Source organism: Aquarana catesbeiana, linkage group LG04, assembly GCF_042186555.1.
Source record: "Aquarana catesbeiana isolate 2022-GZ linkage group LG04, ASM4218655v1, whole genome shotgun sequence".
NCBI classification, from domain to species: Eukaryota; Metazoa; Chordata; class Amphibia; order Anura; family Ranidae; genus Aquarana; species Aquarana catesbeiana.
The window spans coordinates 250,516,793-250,542,313 of record NC_133327.1 but is presented as its reverse complement, the minus strand read 5'-3'; the positions used below and the strand labels follow the sequence as shown (position 1 = coordinate 250,542,313).

Below are 25,521 nucleotides of genomic sequence, written 5' to 3'. Positions count from 1 at the left end.
TTGAGCCTGTTACAATTATCTAAATTCTCCACTTGTGCTTTAAGCAGCGCAAAAGCCATGGAAAGAGACTCATGCTCTGCAGAAAGCTAAGCTCATCATGCGTAGTTTCCAGGCAGGCTGTGTTTGTACCCAGTGCAGCCAGCTCCTGGGAAAGCATGTTAGTTATCTTATGGAGCTCAGATTGAAACTTGGCTGCAAGTTTAGTTTATGTGGAATACAGACTGCTAATAAGATCACCTTTAGTAAGGGAAGCAGAGTACTAATGATCTGCAGCAGTGGGAGCAGGCTCCATTAAGTGCTTAGGAGAAGGAGAATACGAGGAGTCATCTTGTGCCATGCTGAGGCACTCTTGGACACTCAGCAGGTTGGTGGTGAGGGATTTCTGAGAGCAGCCATAGGTCTTTTTGTGGGTGGAAGGTATATACAGGCTTTGGGCTTTGACAGTGATCGCTGGCCTCACAGTAGTGGCAGGAAGCCCAGGAAGAAGCAGAGATACTGAGATAAGCGGCTGGTCCTAAGCATGCCATACATGCTCCCTTCAAGTGTGCACATTTTGAACCTGCTCCTTTGAAGTTTTTTTTTCTGTTGCATAGAGAAAAAGTTTAAATCATTGTGTTGTTTGCATTTGTGGCTGGTGCTTCATCGGTTGAGGGGGCGGCAGACGGACCCCTGACCCCCCCAAGCTCAAGCCCACTCTGCGCACCATACTACCCACACCTACCCAGTCACCAGCTCACTCACCCCTGTGCTTCCCTCCGGACTGACAGGTGAAGACAGTGGTGGTGGTGGCTTCCCCCTTAGTCTCCTCCATGTCCCGACTCCATCGGTCAGGTTTCCCATGTGTCTCCTTGGTTGTTCGTCTCTTCCCTCCTCCTCCTTCCTCTTCATAGGCCAATAGGATGGCTAATATTCGTTATTGTCACACTGATTCTCTTCCTGGCCAATCAGGATGCAGTCCCGATTGGCCAGGATGAAAATCAGTGTGACAATAATGAATATTCATTCGCTTTTGTCACACAACTGGGTGGGCTCAGGACGCAGTGCTCTGCGTCCCAAGCCCACACTTTTTTAAACCTATTAGAGCCTCTGGCTCTAGCCAAGTGCTTAAAAAAAACCCCTCTTTGGAATCCATACGTCTGGCGTCCCGCATGTAGATTAGGGGGCAGATGCATGGATGGAGGGGTGGCGCCCATGTGCCCCTAATGGACGGGCCACCACTGGGTTTCTTTTTGTGCATCCAATGTGGCTAAGTTTCTTCCTCAATATGTATAGTTTCTCTTCCTTTAGTTCTGTTTGCCAAAATATTATTTAAAGGTGGTTTACACTTTCTATTTTCATTGTTCCTGTATTTCTTCATTGTACAAGTATTATATGTGCCATGGTAACCAAATTGTTCCCTAACAATGTGAAGTTTAAAGTGATTGTAAAGTTAATTATTTTTTTAATAACAAGCATGTTATATTTACAGTACCTACTCTGTGCAATAGTTTTGCACAGAGCAGCCCTGAACCTCCTCTTCTATGGTCACCCCTCGGCGCTGTCTACTTCTCCTCTTCTGTCTGTGCTCCCTATAAAGCCACACTGTGCAATTGGGCCCCACCTCTCATTCCCTCCTCACAGGATTTGATTAAAACCAGCCAATGGCTCCTGCTGCTGCCTCCATGTCTAGTGAGGAGAGAGAGCAGTGCCGCTGCTTTCGGGCACAATGCTGGATTGAGATTGGGCCCACGTAAGTATTTAGGTGGGTTGGGGGGAGCTGACCATGGAAGGTTTTTTTACCTTAATGCAGAGAATATATTAAGGTAAAAATGTTTATGCCTCTACAACCACTTTACCCCTTAAGGTCCGCCCTATAGCAGTTTTACTCCTACAGGGCAGCACCTCTGCGCTGGATCAGGTGTATATATATGTGATCCAACTCTTCCGGCTAAGGGCCTTGCATACACGCCGCCAGCGGCCCGCTTCCACTGTGTTTTCACACAGCCAGAGCCAATTGGCGGGTAGCATGGAATCGGTGTCCGCCAGCACCCACTGATCATCAGGCAGAGAGACAGAACACCGATCTTTATATGTAAACAGGGCAGTTTGTCGTTCTGACAGGAGGGAAGGGATAGAATTTGTGTCCCTGCAATAAATTTAATCTTTTCGCTTAGTAAAAGCACCTTCCACAGTACACATAAACACTGGCTAGGTGCACAGTTAACCCTTTGATCGTCCCTGAAGTTAACCCCTTCCCAGCCAGTGTCATTATTACAGCGACAATGCATTTTTTTTAGCACTGATCACTGTATTAGTGTCACTGGTCTCCAAAAAGTTTCAGTTAGTGTCAGAATGTCCATGGCAATATCGCAGAACCGCTATAAGTCGCTAATCACTGCCATTACTAGTAAAAGTAATTCAATAAATAAAATATCCCATAGTTTGTAGACGCTATAACTTTTGCGCAAACCAATCAATATACGCTTATTGGGATTTTTTTACCAAAAATATGTAGCAGAATACATATTGGCCTAAATTTATGAAGAAATTCCTTTTTTTTTTGGATGTGTTTTAAAGCAAAAAGTAAAAAAAAAAAAAAAAAATATATATATATATATATATATATATATATATATATATATATATATTTTTTTTTTTTAACTGTCTGGATTTTTTTTGTTTATAGCGCAAAAAAAAAAAAAAATGCAGAGGTAATCAAATATCACCAAAAGAAAGCTGTATTTGTGGGGAAAAAAAGGACATACATTTTATTTGGGTACAGGGCTGCATGACCACGCAATTGTCAAAAGTAAATGCAGTGCCATATCGCAAAGAATAGCCTGTTCATGAAGGGGAGTAAATCTTCATAAGGTCAAGTGGTTAAACATCTCAAAAAGTCCTAAAAAGACATAACACCCTTAATGTCTATTATAGTTTATTTCTGCTGTTATTTATGTTTATTTTAGCTGTACACCTGGATCAAAACATGAACCAAGTTGTACTGTCGATGAAAAGAATACCATTTCCAGCAACAGTTTTTGTGGAATGATTACTGATGAGGATGGTCCATTCAAAGACTGCCATGGGGTTATAAACCCATTGATTTATTTCAACAACTGTGTCTATGACTTGTGTGAGCTGAACCTGGATCCATTTACCTTGTGTGATAGTCTTCAGTCCTATGTACAGTCCTGCCAGTCTCATGGAGCAGCAATAGGTCCCTGGAGGAATGACTTTTTCTGCCGTAAGTACCTGAGAGTGTAAATGAAACTAGTAATAGATACTATCCTAATATCTCTGACCTCTTCCTGCATTTATAAATACAGCACACTGACTGACCTTAGCAATACTTCACGTTTTTTCTAAATTTGCTTTCAGGAACTATGGTATTAGGGTTTACCTACCATGTTTAGGGCATATTATTTAAAGCAAAGGCTAATATTCAGAGTGCAGCAACCTACCACAAAACAGTAGTAACTATTTTACTTGGTTTGCCTAATGATAATTTGCTAATTTAACCCTTCTGTGTTCCATATTGGATAACCACATTACCTGTATGGGCCCAAGTGTACCCCAAGTTATTCCTTAAAACATAAGAGGTTTTTTTTTAAACTTCAATAAGTGATTTTATTTGCTTACAAAATGACACTAAGTTTAATAAATCAAATATGAAAATAGTAGTAGCTTTATGAGTAATAAATCTATATGTCTACAATACAGTGAATGTGCATGCTTTTAAGTTGGTAAGCATTTTTATGTATATATATATATATATATATATATATATATATATATATATATATATATATATATATATATATGTATATTGCATAATATGTTTGTTTTAAATCAGTGCTACATATTCATTACATTTATTTACCATTTGTTTGTTCACTTTTTTATTTTTTACACAGCTCTGAAGTGTTCACCAAACAGCCATTATGAGCAATGTGGAACAGCCTGTCCACCAACTTGTGTGAATCCAGGAGCACTATTAAATTGTAATCTCCCTTGTACAGAATCCTGTGTCTGCGATCCTGGCTATGTCCTGTATGATAAGAGATGTGTCCCAAGCCACAAATGTGAATGCCGCCATGATGACAAAACATATCCTTTAGGCTCAGAATTCTGGACTGATGATACCTGCTCCAAAAAATGCAGATGTCCCTCTACTGGAGGCAGTTTAGTTTGCAACTCTGCTTCATGTCCACCTGGAAAATACTGCGGTATAACAAACGGAGTTCCTGGCTGTTTTGATCTCACATTTGGTAACTGTGTAACTTGGGGGGATCCTCACTACCACACCTTTGATAAGGAAGTTCATGATTTTATGGGAATATGCACATATACTCTTTCCAAGCTTTGTACCAATGGCACGTCTCTGGCCTATTTTAACATTGAAGCAAAAAATGAACATCGTTATGGGAACCCAACTGTATCATATATACAGAAAGTTATGGTGGATGTCTATAATCATAAAATAACAATTGTTAAAGCTGAGCTTAGTCGAGTTTTGGTAAGTTTTTTGAAACATTTAGACATCTCTTTTATAAAGCCAAAATCACATTTAGTTGCTTCAATTGAACATTGATGTTTATTGTTGGTTACCAGGTGGATGATATCTGGATAAATCTTCCAGTACACTTGGTCAATGGATCTCTGACTGTGAAACAAAGTGGTCGATATGTTGTTCTAGAGACTGACTTCCATCTCACTGTGTCTTATGATACTGACCATACAGTGGATGTAAAGATCCCAACTATGTATTTCAGTCAAATATGTGGAATGTGCGGCAACTTTAATGGCATCCGGCAGGATGACTATCTGATGCCCAACGGACAGCTAGCTCAGAACTCTAATCAGCTGGGAGATAGTTGGAAAGTGGAATATGATGATCCATTATGTAACTTAATTGTTCCTACACCTCCACCACCATGTCCACCAGATACTGAAGAACTCTATTCAAACAATCAGTTCTGTGGTTTGTTAACCAGTAAATATGGTCCTTTCAAGGCCTGTCACTCAGTAATCAACCCAGATCGCTTTTTTGACAGCTGTGTTTTTGATCTGTGTGCTCTTGGTACTGGCAGTTTATGCAAAGCATGTGAAGCTTATGCTGATACCTGTCAAAGGGCAGGAGTTAAACTTGCTTGGAGAAACTCTACTTTCTGTCGTAAGTACTTTTTGTTTCATAGCATAAAACCTTAATCAAATAATTATATATAGATCTATTTAGCATTTCTTGTCTTGGATGAGCAATGAATTATAAAGCTAGATGTATTATTTAATTCAGTTATTTGTGATTTAAATAGAAAGAATCTCTGTTTTACTGTAAGTCATTGCCTAGTGTTGTAAGCTGGGCATACACAGAGCCAATTTCTTTCCTGCAACCACGGGCTGCAGGAAAGAAATTTGCTTGATTCCCCCATCAACACAGACAGTATTGATGTGGGAATTCTTCCTGCTGGGCCATTTCTTCTTTGGGGGGAGAGGGGGCAGGGGAAGCCATCCCCGCCATGAGTAGACAGTGATTATTGCTAGCAGCCACTATCGATAATCGCAGGTAAAACCTGGCTTGCTGGTTGTACCCACGTTGATTGAGCAACACATTGCAACCTGCCTATACACAGTTGGTTGCAGGAAAGAAATTTGCTTGATTCCCCCATCGACACAGACAGTGTTGATGCAGGAATCCCTTTTAGTATTTGGCATTCAGCCTGCCCATACATGGTTTGAAGCTCGGCTGGTTCAAGCTGAACTGGCCGAGATTTGTATCGCCTATGGCTGGCATTCGTTTCTTACACCATGGGAGACATGCATTAATAGAATTTGTTATTGATATAGGAATAATGTGTGGGCTTATATGTTGTAGTTTTGAGGCATGAATTAGATTATATTGTGATATCATAGATGATCAATAAAGCCATGCATATGTAGACACTTTAAATGAAATAAAACATTTATTCTGCCTTATGCTAAGTTAGGAATGTTACACCAGAGTAGGAGAAATTATACTGATCCCATGGTTTTTAAATGTAGTATTTTTTAAATTAGAATAATGCATTAAGTTGCATTTTATTTAAACGTTGTAGCAGATTAAATATATTTATAAAGTATTAATATATATATATTTTTATTTATTTCTACTTAGCTCTCTCATGTCCTGGCAACAGTCACTACAATCCATGTGCCAGTGCTTGCCCTGCTACATGCCTGGACCAGAGTATACCAAGCAACTGTAATAAGCCTTGTACTGATGCTTGTGAATGTGATAATGGCTTTGTGTTCAGTGGACACAGTTGCATTCCCATTAGTGAATGTGGGTGCTTTTTTGATGGAAAATACTATCAGGTCAGCACTTTGGTCTTCCATAATTGCATTATCTTTGTGACAATCTTTGAACATGATTTGCTGAGCTGTCTTCTGTTATACACACAAACATTTAATGGGCAAGGAAAGTGCTAGGATCTCCTAGGAATAGGATCATACAATTAAGCATTTAAAGACCAACTCTAGGCAATTCTTATTTTTAAATAAAATGTTTCCTCAGTCATTGCATAAAATAAAATACAGTTTAGGCTGCGGTACTCGCCAAGACAGAGTTGTCCACTGCAGTAATCCTGTTTCATGACTAGACGTCCTCATTCTTCCAGATGTAATGATACCCAGCATGACACAACCCAGGAGACTGAGGAGTCTACTGTAAATGTAGATGGCAGTGGTCCCACTCCCTAGTCAGCAGCCAGAGACAAGGTCAGGAAAAAGTTGGATCAGCAACTTGCAGACAGCAAAGTTGCAAGGAAATGTTGAGCTATTGGCTCATGCTGCTGTCAATCACAACCAGTCTTATGGACGCAGGGAGCTGGCTCAGGAGCGAGCATGAATGAGTCCCCCCACAGCAAGTGGCTTGTTATGGGGGCACTTAGCAAGGGGGAGAGCCCAGAGTGCCGACGAGGGATCGGAGAAGGGAAGAATCAGGGCTGCTCTGTGCAAAACTGCTGCGCAGAGCAGTTAAGTATAACATGTTTGTTATTTTTTCAAATAAAACCTGTTCCTTTACAATCACTTTGATGCCTAGTAGGGCCCAACATAAATAGCTTGCTTGGTATCACCATAAACAGTGAGCATACATGCACATGCTGTAAAGGGAACACTCAGGCTCATGGGCAGAGGCATGTGATCACAAAGTTGCTCACATGCTCAAGTACGATTCTGGCTATACATGTACCTTCCCGACATTCACTGTATTCATGCAATGATGCAGAGAGTAGTACTGACAAGCATTACACCATTCTGCCAGCACCCGGCGCCGCCCACATTGTAATCTGGGTGGGCTGGGAGTCAGGAGTGGGTGATGGAGGGACAGGGAGGGATGTAACAGCCAGCTAATGGCTGGGGAGGTAGCAAGGGGCGGGCTGCACCGTGTCTTAGCTAATGGGTGCCCCATCTATTATTGGCCATCCAGATGGAGCTGCTGTGGAGCCGCGCTACTGAATGAGGTGAGGAACAACAGAACAGAAGTGTGTTATAAGTGAATAGTATTTCTCTTTTTTTTTCTTTCTTTCTTTCTTTCTATATATTAATATTGTAGTAAAGTGTCTTCTCCTAATTCTCAACTTTGCAGAAATATGAGATGTTCTGGCAAGGGCACTGTGAAAGTTACTGTACATGTGAAGAAAACAACCAAGTGAACTGTAAACAGCAGACCTGTGCTCCTAATGAAGTTTGTCAAGTCCAAAATGGAATTAAGAACTGTGTACCAAAAGCCACAAGCACCACCACAAATACTACAACCACAACTACCACAACCACTGCTACTCCTCCATCCACTGTGCCAGGTTTGAGACTTTTAAACACATGTAATACATCAAGGTTTATGCTCTAAATAGGTTAATATTAGTCACTTTATAGTTCAAAGAATATGCATACAATACCCATGCCATCATTTCTTAGTGGCTAATCGTCAGTTCTGGACTGGGATACATGAAGATATTCCCATTGCACACCAGAATATAACCCACCAATATATGGTGTGCTGAAACAACCAGCAGATGGCATCATGGCAATACAGAAGAAAATATATCATCACACCTTTGTTTTCTTGAAATAAATCAGTTTTTATTAGTGTATAGTCAGTTTGTAAAAAAAAAAAAAAAAAAACTTTTATTTTACATGCTTATCATACCCTAATAAAGATGGATTGTGTTTCAAGAGGACTGCTGGAGACATTATTTCATATGTACTGCAGTATTTGGGGTTCAGCAGAGCATTATTAGGACCCACTTTTGATAAACAATGGGTGTGGAACTGATTAATAAGGAATGATTTAATAGCAGTAGCTTATTATTAATGAGTATCAATTATTTGAATGATACATAAGGCCGACTGAGTGGTCTGGTGTTAAAAAAGTCAAATATATTAAAATAAAATGAATTAAAAAAAAAAAAACTTATGCAACTTGCAGATCCTGCTTCAATCAACAATGGGTGTGGGGGTAGTAATAATGAATGGTTTAATAGCAGTAGCTTATTCCTAATAAATGTCAACTTTTTTCATGCTAAATAAGGCTGACTAAGGCTGGCCATACACTATACAATTTTCTTGTTCAACTTTCCTTTAGATTTACCAAAACCATATAATATGAGGTCAAACCTAAACCCTTTCAATTTGTATGCAATCAGGCAGGCTCTTGCACTACATAGTTGAAGGTAAATCTAAAGGAATTTGAATAGGAAAATTGTATAGTGTATGGCAAGCCTTAAGCCTCGCACACACACGATTGGATTTTCCGACGGGAATTGTGCGACAGACTGTTGGCCAAAAATCCGACCGTTTGTGCACTCCATCGGACAATTGTTGTTGGATTTTCTGCGGACAAATATTGGATGGCAGGCTTATAAATTTTCAACGGACAATGGTCTGTTGTCAGATTTTCCGATCGTTTGTACACAAGTCCGTCAGACAAAATTCCAACGTACAAACACACATGCTCGGAATCAATACTCACCAAACACAACATTAGCAGAAGGTGCCCAAAGGGTGGCACTAAAGAGCTGAAAAACCACGTAGTACGTCACTACATAGGTGTTTGTTGGCCGCCAATTGTGTGCCATTTGTATGCAAGACAAGTTCCTGGCCAACGCCCTCCGGACAAAAGTCCGACGCTTTATCTGTGGAAACTTCGATCGTGTGTACGAGGCTTAACTGATACTAATTTCACTTTTAAGTATGTCCTTTAAAACATTCACTATAATCTTTAGGCTAGGTTCACACTGCTGCAATCTGATTTTGATCCTGTTTTCAGTGTGATTATGTAATGCAACTTGGATGTGGTTTGCATAGTCTGTAGGGCCAAAATGACACTGGAATCGAACCAAAGTAATCTGTAGTGCATTGGAATGGAACCAAAGCAGTACAGGAACCTTTTCCAAAATGACACCATGCTATGTTGCATTGATGTGAATGGGCGCCATTAAAAATCATGTGATTTCCATTGTCATGTAATTCTGTGTGACTCAAGTTGCATCTGAAATTGCACTTAAGGAAACAGAGCCTTACTAATACCACAACAGCTACTCTAACCTCTACAGGTACTCCAACTTCTACAACCACCACAGCAGCTACTACAACCTCTGCATCCACTTCAATCGCTTCTGTTACTAGCCTACCTTCTTCTTCCTCTACCACAACTGCTCTACCATCAGGGCTCAACAATTTTGCTTTGAATCTAGGACCCAGCTAAAAAAGTTAGCAGACAGTTTTTTAACCATTTGCCTCCTGGGCACTTTCACCCCCTTCCTGCCCAGGCCAATTTTCAGCTTACAGCGTTGTCACACTTTGAATGACAATTGTGCGGTCATGCAACACTGTACACATATGACAGTTTTATCTTTTTATTTCACACAAATAGGGTTTCTTTCTCATACATCACGGGACACAGAGCCTCAGTAATTACTGATGTGTTATATAGGTATCACTAGGTGATTAGACACTGGCACACCCTAACCAGGAAGTTCAACCCCTATATAATCCCTCCCCTTCCAGGGATACCTCAGTTTTTATGCCAGTGTCTTAGGTGTTGGACGTGTAAAGATGTCCTGTGCTGAGCTCCAATGGGAATATCCTATATCCTATACTGGGGCAAGCCAGGCGAACCGGATCCATTTCAAAGTGTCCTTTCTAGGCCGAATTGGATGGTACCTGGGCCTCATGTCCGAAGAAACAAGGTTTTACCTGTAACGCTTCCTCTTTTTAGAGAGCTGGACCCCGCATTTTCAGAAAATGGTTTTTCTAGCCTTATTTCTGGCCGGGTGCTTTACAGGCCCAGAACTGTGGATCCCCCTATCCGTAGGGGGCCCCAGTCTCTGAAGGTTTTTTCAAACGGAGCCCACCGTGAGAGGTGAAGATTGGGTCTGTATAACAGAACCCTGCGGCTGGATAAGGTAAGGGAGATTCCACAGAATTTTTTAATTCTAGTAGGTTTCTCCTTTACATAAATGCATGCTATGCCTATTGTCTCCACCGGGGGCTGCCAAGAGCACATACCTTCTCATGCTGATCGTCTGTCTCAGTGTTCACGCTGCACAGCTCCTCCAGCCGAGCTCCAGGTAGGATGGGATGGGGGCTCTCCTCAGGGATATCCCCCCCAAAAGATAGGGTGCCGCAGGTGTCTGTGAGGCGGTGGTATACCGCACTATCACCGCCGCTGCCGCCACTGCCATTTGTCAGATGCAGGCCCCATCACTTCCGGCCTCTCTCCTTCCTCCTCCACCCCCAGCCTTCCTCCATGCTATCCCAGGTGGAGAAGCGAAGGGTCGTCTCGCGCGGGAAGTTCTTGTTTGGTTGAAAGACGAGGGGGGGGCGGAGCCTCAGCGCAGCGTCCAGCTTTCTCAGACGCCCACATTGCCGTCTACAAGGCTATAAGAGGCACACTTTGTGGGTGCACACAGCCTTTGGAGGGACACAGAGCTGACAGGTTGCATGTAAGGTGGGACCCAGGCATTCCCCTAGGCAGCATTTACTAAGGAAACACTAAGACTGGGCATTGGTAGCAGGGCTGTGGCTAAGACTACATCGCTCAGCAGTCAGTGTTCATTTTTGTGATACCTCCACCTTGTTGCTTTGCACTATGGGTAGAAGAGGTTCAAATACCCCAAGAACCAGAGGCTCTAGGGGATCTCCTTCGGGTTCTGAGGGCCCCCTGTCTGCAGCATCTTCCCCCCCTGAGGGGCCAGGGATGGCTAGCCAGGGAGAGCCATTGGGGTCAGGGGCTACACCTGCTTCTGGCACTTCAGCCCCTGTATATATTATGCAGGAGGTTTTTCCTCAACCATTAATGGTTTAGAGGAAAGATTAATGGCCGTGATCACATCTTCACTCAGTGGAAGAAAACGCATTAGGCCTTCCTCTGCTACCCAGAACCCTCAGGCTGAGGAGCTCTGGGATAGGGGAGAAGAATCCCTTTCAGATGATTGGGATGGGATGGATGATTCCTCTTCAAAGGAATCAGGTGGAGAAGGCCCTCTGCAGCTTCTCAGGATGAGAAAGTCTTAGTGCAGATCCTTGCTGGATTGGTCCGCTCCACATTTAAGTTGCCCATATCTGAATCAGTTAAAGAACCCTCTTCTTCGTTGGGGTCACTGAAGCCTCCTCAAACAGCACATGCTTTTCCAGTTCATAATTTGCTTGAAAAGCTCCTTTATTCTGAGTGGGATCACCCAGATAAACGTTTTTTTTCCACCGAAAAAGTTTTCAACACTTTATCCTATTTAAAGTTTATTAAGATGTGGGGAATACCGGCCATTGATGCTGCCATTTCCTCCGTAAATAAAAGCCTGACTTGTCCTGTAGACAATGCTCAGATGCTCAGGGATCCTGTGGATAAAAAGATGGAATCCCTGTTGAAAGATGTTTTCGCCTTAGCAGGCTCAGTGGCTCAACCTGCAATAGCAGTGATTGGAGTCTGTCAGTACTTAAGAGACCATGTTAAGCAGGTCATCAAAGTTTTGCCTGAACAGCAGGCCCAGGGGTTGGCTAACCTTCAAGTGGCCTTATGTTTTGCTGTTGACGCCATCAGGGATTCTATCATGCAAACATCTCGTCTTTCACTTGGGTTGGTGCATATGTGTAGAATCTTATGGTTAAAGAATTGGTCAGCTGAAGCACCATGTAAAAAGCTCCTGGCTGGGTTCCCATTTCATGGTGCAAGGCTGTTTGGAGAAGACTTGGATAACTATATCCAAAGGATCTCTAGTGGGAAAAGCACTCTTTTACCTGTTAAGAGAAAGAGTAAGCGTCCCTCTTTCAAACGGACTCTTTCCCCAGCGCCAGGGTCATCAGCCTCCAGGCAGCCGTGGCCTCCTCCGTCTGGGTCAAGAAACAAGAGTCAACCCGAGGGACAAAAGAAGTCCTGGGGGAAGAAGTCTACTAGACAAGACACTAAGACGTCTTTATGAAGGGGCGCCCCCGCTCGTTCGAGTGGGGGGAAGACTGCTACAGTTCTCAAGGCTCTGGCAGGAGGACTTCCAGGACAGATGGGTAATCTCCACGGTAACCTTAGGTTACAAACTGGAGTTCCAATAATTTCCCTCTCCTCGTTTCCTCAGATCAAATGTCCCCAGGGATCCAGAGAAAAAGCAGTCGCTTCTTCTAGCGTTAGATCGGCTTTTGTCACAAGAGGTCATTATGGTGGTTCCCACGAAGGATCAAGGATTGGGCTTCTATTCCAACCAAAGCCAAATGGGGATGTCAGACCCATTCTGGATCTAAGGGATCTGAATCGATTCCTAAGGATTCGGTCCTTCCGCATGGAATCAATTCGAACAGTAGTCTCCATCCTGCAGGGAGGAGAATTTCTGGCATCGATAGACATCAGAGATGCATATCTGCATGTGCCCATTTTTCCTGCTCATCAGAAGTTCCTGCACTTCGAGATAGGAGGGCGTCATTTCCAGTTTGTGGCTCTGCCTTTCGGGATAGCCACTGCACCTTGAGTGTTTACAAAGATCTTGACTCCTCCTCTGGCCAGATTAAGGGCTTAAGGTATAACTGTCATAGCATACCTAGATGACCTGGTCTTGATAGACCGGTCGGTAGCCTCTTTGAACGGGAACTTGAGGACCACAGTCAAGTATCTGGAACACCTAGGTTGGATTCTCAACCTAGAAAAATCTTTCCTAAAACCAGTAAGAAGACTGGAGTATTTGGGTCTGATCATAGATACAAGCCAGGAGAAAGTATTTCTACCTCAGGCAAAGATCACTGCTTCAAGGGAGCTGATTCTGGTAGTCAGGACCAAAAAAGGTCCTTCTGTCCGCCTTTGTATGAGGCTGCTAGGAAAGATGGTGTCTTCATTCGAGGCAGTTCCCTATGCTCAGTTTTATTCAAGACTGCTGCAACACAGTATCCTGTCGGCCTGGAACAAGAAGGTTCAGGCATTAGACTTTCCAATGCACCAGTCTCATGCTGTGCATCAGAGCCTCAATTGGTGGTTAATACCCGAAAACCTGCAGAAGGGGAAATCGTTTCTACCGGTTACCTGGACGGTGATAACAACGGATGCCAGTCTGTCGGGTTGGGGAGCAGTTCTGGAACAGTCTGCGGTCCAGGGGGTATGGTCCAAGGCCTGGACTCTCAGGCTACAGGGTTGCCCAGTCAGGATCCAGTCCGACAATGCCACAGCAGTGGCTTATATCAATTATCAGGGAGGCACCAGGAGCCGAGCTGCTCAAAGAGAGGTGAACCAGATCTTAGTCTGGGCAGAGAAGCAGGTGCCATGCATATTGGCAGTCTTCATTCCAGGGATAGAGAACTGGCAGGCGGACTATTTAAGTCGCCAGCAGTTACTCCCAGGGGAATGGTCTCTGCATCCCGACGTCTTTTGGGCCATATGCCAAAGATGGGGGGTTCCAGATGTAGATCTCTTTGCATCCCGATTCAACAAAAAGATGGACAGATTTGCGGCAAGGACAATGGATCCCCTTGCATGCGGGACAGATGCGTTGGTGATTCCGTGGCATCGGTTCTCACTGATTTATGCATTCCCGCCTATTCTGCTGCTGCCACGACTCCTTCGCAGGATCAGGCAGGAAAGGAAGTCTGTACTTCTGGTAGCCCCCGCTTGGCCCAGGAGGACTTGGTATGCAGAAATAGTAAGGATGACGGTGGGTTTCCCATGGACCCTACCATTACACCCAGACCTGCTGTCTCAAGGTCCAGTGTTCCATCCTGCCTTACAAACGCTAAATTTGACGGTTTGGCTATTGAAACCCACATTCTGAAGAATCGTGGGCTTTCAGGTCCTGTGATATCTACCTTGATCAATGCAAGGAAGCCAGCTTCCAGAGTAATTTATCATAGAGTCTGGAAAGCTTATGTATCCTGGTGTGAATCCAGGGGTTGGCATCCCAGAAAATATGTAATAGGTAGAATTCTTGACTTTCTACAAATGGGATTAGAGATGAAGCTGACCTTGAGTACCATCAAGGGCCAGGTCTCGGCCTTATCAATATTATTTCAACGGCCACTTGCTTCACATTCTTTGGTCCGAAACTTTTTGCAGGGGGTGACGCGTCTTAAACCTCCGATTAAGGCGCCCCTAAACCCCTGGGACTTGAACTTGGTTCTGTCTGTTTTACAGAAACAGCCCTTTGAACCAATACGTCAGATTCCTTTGGTCTTGTTGACAAGGAAGTTAATTTTTCTGGTAGCCATTTCTTCTACTAGAAGAGTATCAGAATTAGCAGCTCTTTCCTGTAAAGAGCCTTATTTGATTGTACACAAGGATAGAGTGGTACTGCGCCCTCATCCTAGTTTTTTACCGAAGGTGGTTTCAGATTTTCATCTAAACCAAGACATTGTTCTGCCTTCCTTTTTTTCCAGATCCCCGTTCTTCGGAAGAAAGGTCACTACATTCTTTGGATGTTGTAAGAGCAGTCAAAATCTATCTTGAAGCAACTGCTAAAATTCGCAAAACGGATGTTTTGTTCGTGCTGCCAGAAGGTCCCAATAGAGGACAGGCAGCGTCAAAAGCTACCATTTCTAAATGGATTCGACAATTGATTATTCAGGCTTATGGTTTGAAACAGAAGATTCCTCTGTTTCAGATCAAGGCACATTCCACAAGGGCTATTGGTGCTTCTTGGGCAGTGCATCACCGGGCCTCTATGGCTCAAATCTGCAAGGCCGCAACGTGGTCTTCAGTCTATACATTCACCAGATTTTATCAGGTGGATGTGAGAAGGCATGAGGATAATGCCTTTGGGCGTAGTGTGCTGCAGGCAGCGGTACAGGGTCCTCAGGTCTGATTGCACCCTACTTGGTTGTGGTTCCCCTCCCCTCAGATAGCATTGCTCTGGGACATCCCATCAGTAATTACTGAGGCTCTGTGTCCCGTGATGTATGAGAAAGAAAATAGGATTTTTTATAACAGCTTACATGTAAAATCCTTTTCTTTCGATGTACATCATGGGACACAGAGGTCCTGCCCTCTTCTAATACACTTATATTGCATTGCTACAAAACTGAGGTATCCCTGGAAGGGGAGGGATTATATAGGGGGTTGAACTTCCTGGTTAGGGTGTGCCAGTGTTCAATCACCTAGTGATACCTATATAACCCATCAGTACTTACTGAGGCTCTGTGTCCCGTGATGTACATCGAAAGAAAAGGATTTTACAGGTAAGCTGTTATAAAAAATCCTATTTTTTTGGTGGTATTTGACCACCATTGGGGTTTATATTTTCTGCTAAACAAACACCAAAAGACCAAAATTTAGAAAAACCCTTTTTCTTCATTTCTGTTATAAAATTTTGCAAATAAGTAGTTTTTCTTCTTCATTGATGTGCGGTGATGAGGCAGCACTAAGGGGCACTGATGAAGCTGCAATATTGGCCACTGATGAGGCTGCACTGATGGGCACTGATAAGGCGGTGCTGATGAGGCAGCATTGATGGGCCCTGATAGCTGGCACTGATGGTCACTGATATGCTGCATTGATGAGCACTGGTGAGTCTGCACTGATGGGCGCTGATAGTTGGCACTGATAGTCAATGATATGCTGCACTGATGGTCACTGATATGCTGCACTGACGGTCACTAATATGCTGCACTGATGGTCACTGATGGGGCTGCACTGATAATTAGGGCCCTGATTATCAGTGTAAATGTCCTCTGTCACCAGGTAGCTGGTTATTGGCTTTCCTTTCCTCATACTGTGACAGTGCTGAGGAAAGGAAATATTTTTTTGTTTTATCTGATGTTTTCTTCATCTGAGATCTTTGGGTACCTATTGCACCCTGTCATAGAACATAGTTTCATTGTGCTTTACAATATTAGTAGCTATAAAACACTGTGCAGTGCATATTCCTCTTTGCTTTATTAGGGTATCTACAGTACCAAAGAGAGATTTAAATTGAATCTGTTAATATGACTTGTTTCAACGCCATTTGACCCTTGCAATAACAATATTACTATTGCTTTAAAACATTTCTGCTTTTAAATACATTTTGTAATTGATTATACTACTGCTGTAACAGCGCAACTAACAAAATGCCAATTCCTTCAACTACACCAGGTGAATGATTGTTTTATTTCTTTTGTGAACAACATATTTAAAATCTTTCAACTTCAGATTAATGTACTTGAAATAATAATTTGAAACAACATCATCCTAAAAAAGTATGGAATATATACATACTTATAAGTGCAACTTTAAATAATTAGGAGAAAGCGCCTACGATCAAACAGTTAAATTACCGCATATACAGTACCATCATCCCAAATATCTAATACAAGGAGAGGCAGGGAGTAGGGCAAGCCGCAGCTAGCTGCTTCTGTCGGCAGATGTCCCAACCCCCCACACATAGGAAAAAACACAGGGGACTATTACGGTACTAAAGATAGTTGGATATTAGTACAAGAAGAGAGGAAAAAAGTGATAAGATAAAAAACTACATTTTAATAGAAAATCATTTTAAAAGAAGATATATATATATCTATATATTACAGTAACATATACAGTTGTAATACAGGACAAGGCAATATATACAACCATATGAATTGCATCAAGTGATAACAGAAATTGCAAACATGACTTGAATTCTCGACCGGTTTCGCGGTATTCACCGCTTCCTCAGGAGAGTAAAGTCTATAATATAGCATAAAAAACATGAAATAAATATACAAACATTTCACAGATGTATGAAGGTTTTTGTAATGGTTGCAGCAGAGTCATTAAATAATACATTGGACAATTATGTACAAGTTAAATATAGAAAGGACAGGCTCACCCGTTCAGGTATTCTCTATAGGTATGTAGACCACCATGCGATTCCCCCTGCGACGAACACAGGGGATAACAGAACAGCCTCTGGTAGATAAAGTATTTAAGTAATTGGTTTATGTGTGAGTCACTGAATCACAAGACCGAGCAAAAGGTAGTATAGTGTAGGGGTACCCATACGGTAGCTCGAAGATTTAGAACCCAGTGTGCAAAGAAATGGTACTAAGTTAAGTGGTTGAAAGAGGATAACAAGAAAGTGAGGGAGGGGGGGAGGGGGGGAGGGGGGGGAAAAAAGGGGAGAGGGGGAAGGGGAGGGGAAGGGAGGGGGGGGGAGGAGGGGGAGGAGAGGGGGGAGGGGAAGGGGAAGCGGGAGGGAGAGGAAGGAGGGGGGGGGGGGAAACGAGGAAGGAGAGGGAGGGGGGGGAGGAAGGGGGCAGGGAGAAGAGGGAGGGGGGCAGTGAGTATAGTGTAGTGAACAGGACCTAAAACTTACATCCAGGTGAGAGATAGGTCAACCTTAAAAGGAAAAGGAAAGAAGAAAATTGCACACAGGTATTGAGAGCCAACACTTACCCCTACAGCATTGATCGGTGAGGGGGGAATAAGATGAAGTACAAGAGGAACATATAATAAAAAAAAGGGATCGTGATATACAATAATTTGAATGATCCAAGCACTCATGGGCTAATGATGAAAGCTCCCCAGGGCTGAAGCCACTGGTGTATGCAGGAAGAGTAGTCACCGCAGCCGCTGTAATAGAGTAGAATAAATTTACCTTCCGCAGTAATAAAGAGGGAAGGGGGGGGGGGGAAAATACCCACACAATAAGGGGGAACAACAGAGGTAGGTCACTGGGGTGAAGAAGTACCAAACCATGGGTAAAAAATAGGTAACCAGTACCAAGAGGTATCAAAGTAAAAATTGTATGGAATCCCCAGTAAGGAAAGATATTGAATTACCAGCAGAGGAACCAGCATAGATGCTGCAGGCAGCCCTGTGAGGGGAGACAGTGATCAACAAGTTCAGCATAAATAGGGAAAGAAGCAAGGGAAAAAGCCGACCAGGAGGAAGGACGGGGAAAGGAGGGGAAGGGAGAGAGGGGAGGAGGGGAGGGAAAGGGGGGGGGAGGCGAGACTTACCCCAGGTACTGTTCCTCGTTTAGCGCGGCAACAGAGGACTGTAGGCTCCTACTGCGGCCGTGTCCGGCCACTATAAGAGCACCCCAACCCGGAAGTCAGGGACGGCATAACGAGGGCGGTCCCTGACGTCACCGGGTCTGCTCGCCCGCACTGCGCAGGTGCACTGTATGTGCTACTGCGCAAGTGCGCGCTCCTGTCAAAGGGAACCAAGTTCCCAAACAAGGAGACGCAAGCAGTCAAAAGACTGCCAGGGCGAGCATGTGTCCGTCGCCTAGGAGAAGGATCGGGGCAAGATACCATCAACAGAGTCTGGAAACGGGGGAGAGAGAGCCTGACCTTGTACAGCAACAGAATAAAACAGCATGGTACAACAAAGTGAAGTAAAAGTAAAAATACATTATATACAGAATTATATGGAATTGTGTGAGGGTGTCAGCCATCCACAACTTTTAAGGATAAACCTTGGGCAGACATGACCAGTTCATTGATACTCGGTCTTAGGGTGACAATGGGAGGGAGTGGGGGAGAAGAGGGGGGGAAAAAAAAGGGGGGGGGGGGGAGGGAAAAAAAGGGGGGAAGGAGGGGGAAAAACAAGAGGGGGGGGGGGGGGGAAATTGGGAAGAAAGGATAAGGGGGGGGGGGGGGAGGGAAAACAACCAGGGAAGGGGGGAGGGAGGGAAAGGAGGGAAAAGAAGGAAAAGAAGGGGAGGAAGGTGGGGAGGGGGATAATGGGGAAAGAAAGGGGGGGGGGGCGGGAAGGGAAACGAGGGAGGAAGGGGAAGGAAAGAAGGGAGGGAGAGAAGGGGAGGGAAAAAGAAGGGAAAGAGAGGGAAAAGGGAATGGGGGGGAAAGGGAAGGGAGAGAAGGAAGGGGGGGGGGGGGGGGGAGTGGAAAAAGATCTCATAAGAAGGCCCTATAGGACACCGACTCGTTTAGGCCAGGGGGGGTGGTGGCGTTGAGTCGCTCGATCCAGAGGGACTCCCTCTGCAATATCGAGCGATCCCAATCGCCACCTCTAGGACTGGGTTTGACCACCTCTAGTACCAGAAATTTGGCCACGGAATTGTCGAATCTGTGATAAAGTCCGATGTGTCGGCCGATCGTAGTCAATTTACCGTTTTCTGAGTCATAGAGGTGGTCACCGATTCTCTGCCTAAGTTCCCTAATAGTTTTGCCCACATAGAAAGCTTTGCATACACATTTCATGAGATAGATGACCCCCTTTGTAGCACAGTTCGCGAAGGTCCGTGGAACCAGTATTTCCCCATTAGGTAGAATCACAGTTCTGCTTTCATGGACCCAAGGGCACCGGGGGCATTCCCCACATTGAAATGTGCCATTGGGGCCATTACGCACAGGTTTGATGGGGTTATAGTGGCTGGCAGTCAGTTGATCACGTAGTGATCGAGCTCTGCGAAAGACCACTTCCGGTGTATCTCTGATGTATTTGGTCAAGGTATGGTGTTCGGTCAAGAGGTGCCAATGTTTGGCTAGAATATTGCGCAGTACGTGGTGATGTGCAGAATAGGTGGTAATAAATCTTACAGTTTCTGTGGGGGGAGGCGGTTTTCTATCTTTAAAAAGGAGAGAGGTCCGTGAACGTGCCAAGGACTTGTTATAAGCTTTGCGCAAGGTGGTAGAGGAATAGCCTCGTCGTAGGAGGCGATCGCGCAGTGCTTTAGCCTGGCGTTTAAAGTCGCTGTCGTGTGTGCAATTCCTGCGTAGTCGTAGGTATTGGGCATAAGGTATACTCCGTATCAGGGAATTGGGGTGGGCACTCGTGGCAAACAATAGGGTGTTCCCCGCCGTGGGTTTTCTATAGAGATCCGTTCCTAGAGTGCCATCAGGTTGTTTGATGATTAGTAGATCTAAGAAGGGGATTTGTTCCGTCTCAATTTTGAAGGTAAATTTAAGATTTAAATCGTTGTTATCGAGTTGACGTAGAAATTGTAAAAGTTTTTCCCTGGGGCCCGACCAGACCATAAACAGGTCATCAATAAAACGATACATACCAAGATATCGTTTAGGAACTCCATGTACTGGTCATGAGCATGAATCTGTCGCTCCCAGCCGCCTAGATATAAGTTGGCATAGGCTGGGGCGCAGGACGTCCCCATTGCAACACCCTGTATTTGTAAAAATAATTGATCATTGAAAATAAAATAATTCTTGGTTAGAATAAAGTACAGTAGTGTCAATATAAACTGATTCAGGGGCCAGGTCGTTGTATCTTGTTCAGCTAAGAAGGATCCAGCCGTCCGTACGCCCTGCTCGTGGGGGATACTGGAATAAAGAGCCTCAATATCAACAGCCACGAGCAGGGCGTCCGGAGGGATCTGGATACCCTCAAGATGTTGTAGCAGGTCGGTGGTATCCCTGATGTAGGACGGGAGGCTACGGACATGGGGCATTAGGAAAGCGTCAACAAATTTACTAGCGTTGTCTGTTAGGGAGCCTATCCCCGACACTATGGGTCTTCCGGGAGGGCGATGCAAATCTTTATGAGTCTTGGGAAGGGAATAAAAGGTGGGAGTGCGGGGAAACTTGGGGACCAGGAACTCCAAGGTATCTTTGTCAATGAGGCCTGAGAAGTAGGCCTCAGTGCAAAGAGCCCGGAGTTCCTGTGCAAAGGACTGAATGTGAGTGGGGGAGATAGGTCTATACCAATGTTTGTTGTTCAAAATGGCCAGGCACATAGATTGATATTGATGGTTAGTCATAAGAACAATGTTCCCACCCTTGTCTGATTGTTTAATCACAATATCAGAACGTTGCTGTAGGGACCGAAGGGCTCGAGTTTGACTGAAATCGAGATTTGAGGAAAATCAGGCCATTTTTGTTTCTTAAGGTCACTGATTGTGGCTCGCAAAAAGGCCCATATCTCAGGACAAGTATTAAGGTCGGGAAACCTGCGAGATCGCAAACGAAAGGATTTCGGCAAGGGAGTGCATCTGTGGTCGACCGGAGGGTCACGCCTATTAGGTGCAGGGAGCGCAGGTTACAGCTGTCCCTGCTGCAGATACATTTGGGAAGATATTAATCTGATCAACGCTATCCTGTGAGGCTGCGGGATCTCCTGTATCTCCCTCGTCGAAAAGGAGCATCAGATCACGGAGCGCCCTGAATTCCTCCATCGAGAAACCCTTGGTGCGCTCCGTGAGCTCACGCTCCATCCCTGGTTGATGCGGTCTTTATCATACATGAATCTGAAGGTTAAATTACGTGCAAATAAATAAAGATCCTTAATTGTTTCAGTGACCTTAAGCGCATCAAGGGGACAGAAGCCCAACCCCAATTGGAGTATCGAGATTTCCTCATTATTGAGTGTGTAGGGGGTAAGATTAATGACATTTCGATCAGTGTGGGGTAGGGAGGGACGTGCTACTGAGACGGTGGGGGTTTTAGAACGTACGCATCTAGATTGCTCTGTTGTTTTTTTAGATCTAAAAAAATAGCATCCTCATTAACTTTAGTGTATTTGTTAGTCATTAAACCCGAATTCAAAATTTTAGGAATGGTACCGTGCAATGTGGAGTAACCAGTTGCCCCTTCCACGGGGGTATTGGGATCCTGTGAGGTTTGTGTGGGAGGTACCTGGATAGGTTTGGGGCCTCTAGGGCCTTTCTTATCTTTTTTAGGGTTTGTGGGTGGGGTGTTACCTCCAAAGCGAAGTCTCTTACGTGAAGCGTTAAGTGTAGAAGAAATAGTAGATTGAGTGGTATTTAAAGAAGATACCGTAGAGGACAGTGATGAGTCTGATTCGATGTCGGTAATAGAGTTTCTATTATTGGTGCGGGGGGGGGCCTCGTCTACCTCGGCCTCTCCCAGGCCAACGATAGGCCAAGCCCTCAGTAAAAGCTGCTTTGTCCTTTGCAAATTTAATCTGTTTCTTGACAATAATATCCTTATTCATAATTTCCAAGCGTTCTCTAAGGTCTTTCCACTTGGTTTTAAAAACCATATTGTCGATCAAGTGAGAGTATTCAGAATTGAGTCGATCGATATCATTGTCAAGAAGGGTCATGTCAAGGGTATATTGGGTAATGAGTAGTCCGATTAATTCCAGACTATTTTTGGTTAGAATATCTTCCCAGGTTTTCTTAAAGTCCACTGAAGGGTCCTTAAGAGTAGGGAAGATCTGTCCTCTCAGACCCAAAGGGCAAACTTTTTCACTGACATAGAGTTTAAAGTATTCAATGTGCCAATGTAAATGGGACTTACGTTTAAGGAGTTTAAACATTCGTGCAAAGAACGTTGAAATGTCATCATCAGTTTTGTGTTCATTCAGACAGGTGGTTTTCAAGTTGGACATAAAGCCCGTCCAGTCTGTGCCTAGAACATCCATATTGTATCAGGCTGCCAGACGGCAATCCCCAAAGTATGTATGCTGACACAATAACAAAAAACTATAGAATATGATTAAACACAAATTCAAGAGAGTATATAAAAACAGACGCTATTGCTAGGGACGTGTCAGTGGGTGTTGCTGTTCACCCAGAGGTCCGGAAGGGTTATGGGTGTGTTATCCACCCTGTGTATATAATTAGGAGAAAGCGCCTACGATCAAACAGTTAAATTACCGCATATACAGTACCATCATCCCAAATATCTAATACAAGGAGAGGCAGGGAGTAGGGCAAGCCGCAGCTAGCTGCTTCTGTCGGCAGATGTCCCAACCCCCCACACATAGGAAAAAACACAGGGGACTATTACGGTACTAAAGATAGTTGGATATTAGTACAAGAAGAGAGGAAAAAAGTGATAAGATAAAAAACTACATTTTAATAGAAAATCATTTTAAAAGAAGATATATATATATCTATATATTACAGTAACATATACAGTTGTAATACAGGACAAGGCAATATATACAACCATATGAATTGCATCAAGTGATAACAGAAATTGCAAACATGACTTGAATTCTCGACCGGTTTCGCGGTATTCACCGCTTCCTCAGGAGAGTAAAGTCTATAATATAGCATAAAAAACATGAAATAAATATACAAACATTTCACAGATGTATGAAGGTTTTTGTAATGGTTGCAGCAGAGTCATTAAATAATACATTGGACAATTATGTACAAGTTAAATATAGAAAGGACAGGCTCACCCGTTCAGGTATTCTCTGTAGGTATGTAGAGCCCCATGCGATTCCCCCTGCGACGAACACAGGGGATAACAGAACAGCCTCTGGTAGATAAAGTATTTAAGTAATTGGTTTATGTGTGAGTCACTGAATCACAAGACCGAGCAAAAGGTAGTATAGTGTAGGGGTACCCATACGGTAGCTCGAAGATTTAGAACCCAGTGTGCAAAGAAATGGTACTAAGTTAAGTGGTTGAAAGAGGATAACAAGAAAGTGAGGGAGGGGGGGAGGGGGGGGAAAAAGGGGGGGGAAAAAAGGGGAAAGGGGAGAGGGGGAAGGGGAGGGGAAGGGAGGGGGGGGAGGAGGGGGAGGAGAGGGGGGAGGGGAAGGGGAAGCGGGAGGGAGAGGAAGGAGGGGGGGGGGAAACGAGGAAGGAGAGGGAGGGGGGGGGGGAAGGGGGGCAGGGAGAAGAGGGAGGGGGGCAGTGAGTATAGTGTAGTGAACAGGACCTAAAACTTACATCCAGGTGAGAGATAGGTCAACCTTAAAAGGAAAAGGAAAGAAGAAAATTGCACACAGGTATTGAGAGCCAACACTTACCCCCTACAGCATTGATCGGTGAGGGGGAATAAGATGAAGTACAAGAGGAACATATAATAAAAAAAAGGGATCGTGATATACAATAATTTGAACGATCCAAGCACTCATGGGCTAATGATGAAAGCTCCCCAGGGCTGAAGCCACTGGTGTATGCAGGAAGAGTAGTCACCGCAGCCGCTGTAATAGAGTAGAATAAATTTACCTTCCGCAGTAATAAAGAGGGAAGGGGGGGGGGAAAATACCCACACAATAAGGGGGAACAACAGAGGTAGGTCACTGGGGTGAAGAAGTACCAAACCATGGGTAAAAAATAGGTAACCAGTACCAAGAGGTATCAAAGTAAAAATTGTATGGAATCCCCAGTAAGGAAAGATATTGAATTACCAGCAGAGGAACCAGCATAGATGCTGCAGGCAGCCCTGTGAGGGGAGACAGTGATCAACAAGTTCAGCATAAATAGGGAAAGAAGCAAGGGAAAAAGCCGACCAGGAGGAAGGACGGGGAAAGGAGGGGAAGGGAGAGAGGGGAGGAGGGGAGGGAAAGGGGGGGGAGGCGAGACTTACCCCAGGTACTGTTCCTCGTTTAGCGCGGCAACAGAGGACTGTAGGCTCCTACTGCGGCCGTGTCCGGCCGCTATAAGAGCACCCCAACCCGGAAGTCAGGGACGGCATAACGAGGGCGGTCCCTGACGTCACCGGGTCTGCTCGCCCGCACTGCGCAGGTGCACTGTATGTGCTACTGCGCAAGTGCGCGCTCCTGTCAAAGGGAACCAAGTTCCCAAACAAGGAGACGCAAGCAGTCAAAAGACTGCCAGGGCGAGCATGTGTCCGTCGCCTAGGAGAAGGATCGGGGCAAGATACCATCAACAGAGTCTGGAAACGGGGGAGAGAGAGCCTGACCTTGTACAGCAACAGAATAAAACAGCATGGTACAACAAAGTGAAGTAAAAGTAAAAATACATTATATACAGAATTATATGGAATTGTGTGAGGGTGTCAGCCATCCACAACTTTTAAGGATAAACCTTGGGCAGACATGACCAGTTCATTGATACTCGGTCTTAGGGTGACAATGGGAGGGAGTGGGGGAGAAGAGGGGGGGAAAAAAAAGGGGGGGGGGGAGGGAAAAAAAAGGGGGGGGGGAGGGGGAAAAACAAGAGGGGGGGGGGAAAAAAAATTGGGAAGAAAGGATAAGGGGGGGGGGGGGGGGGAGGGAAAACAACCAGGGAAGGGGGGAGGGAGGGAAAGGAGGGAAAAGAAGGAAAAGAAGGGGAGGAAGGTGGGGAGGGGGATAATAGGGGAAAGAAAGGGGGGGGGGGGCGGGAAGGGAAACGAGGGAGGAAGGGGAAGGAAAGAAGGGAGGGAGAGAAGGGGAGGGAAAAAGAAGGGAAAGAGAGGGAAAAGGGAATGGGGGGGAAAGGGAAGGGGAGAAGG

At 44.5% G+C, this 25,521-nt stretch overlaps 1 protein-coding gene across 1 annotated transcript in view; it reads left to right on the top strand.

Moving 5' to 3' along the window:
* The window catches only part of LOC141141226 (zonadhesin-like), a 74,522-nt gene that overhangs the window by 7,035 nt on the left and 41,966 nt on the right, over window positions 1-25,521 (top strand). Inside the window, exons 4-8 of the mRNA XM_073628911.1 lie at window positions 2,946-3,223; window positions 3,894-4,495; window positions 4,591-5,152; window positions 6,131-6,330; window positions 7,604-7,817. Of these exons, the coding sequence (XP_073485012.1) occupies window positions 2,946-3,223; window positions 3,894-4,495; window positions 4,591-5,152; window positions 6,131-6,330; window positions 7,604-7,817 (1,856 nt within the window). The remainder of the gene's footprint in view (window positions 1-2,945; window positions 3,224-3,893; window positions 4,496-4,590; window positions 5,153-6,130; window positions 6,331-7,603; window positions 7,818-25,521) is intronic.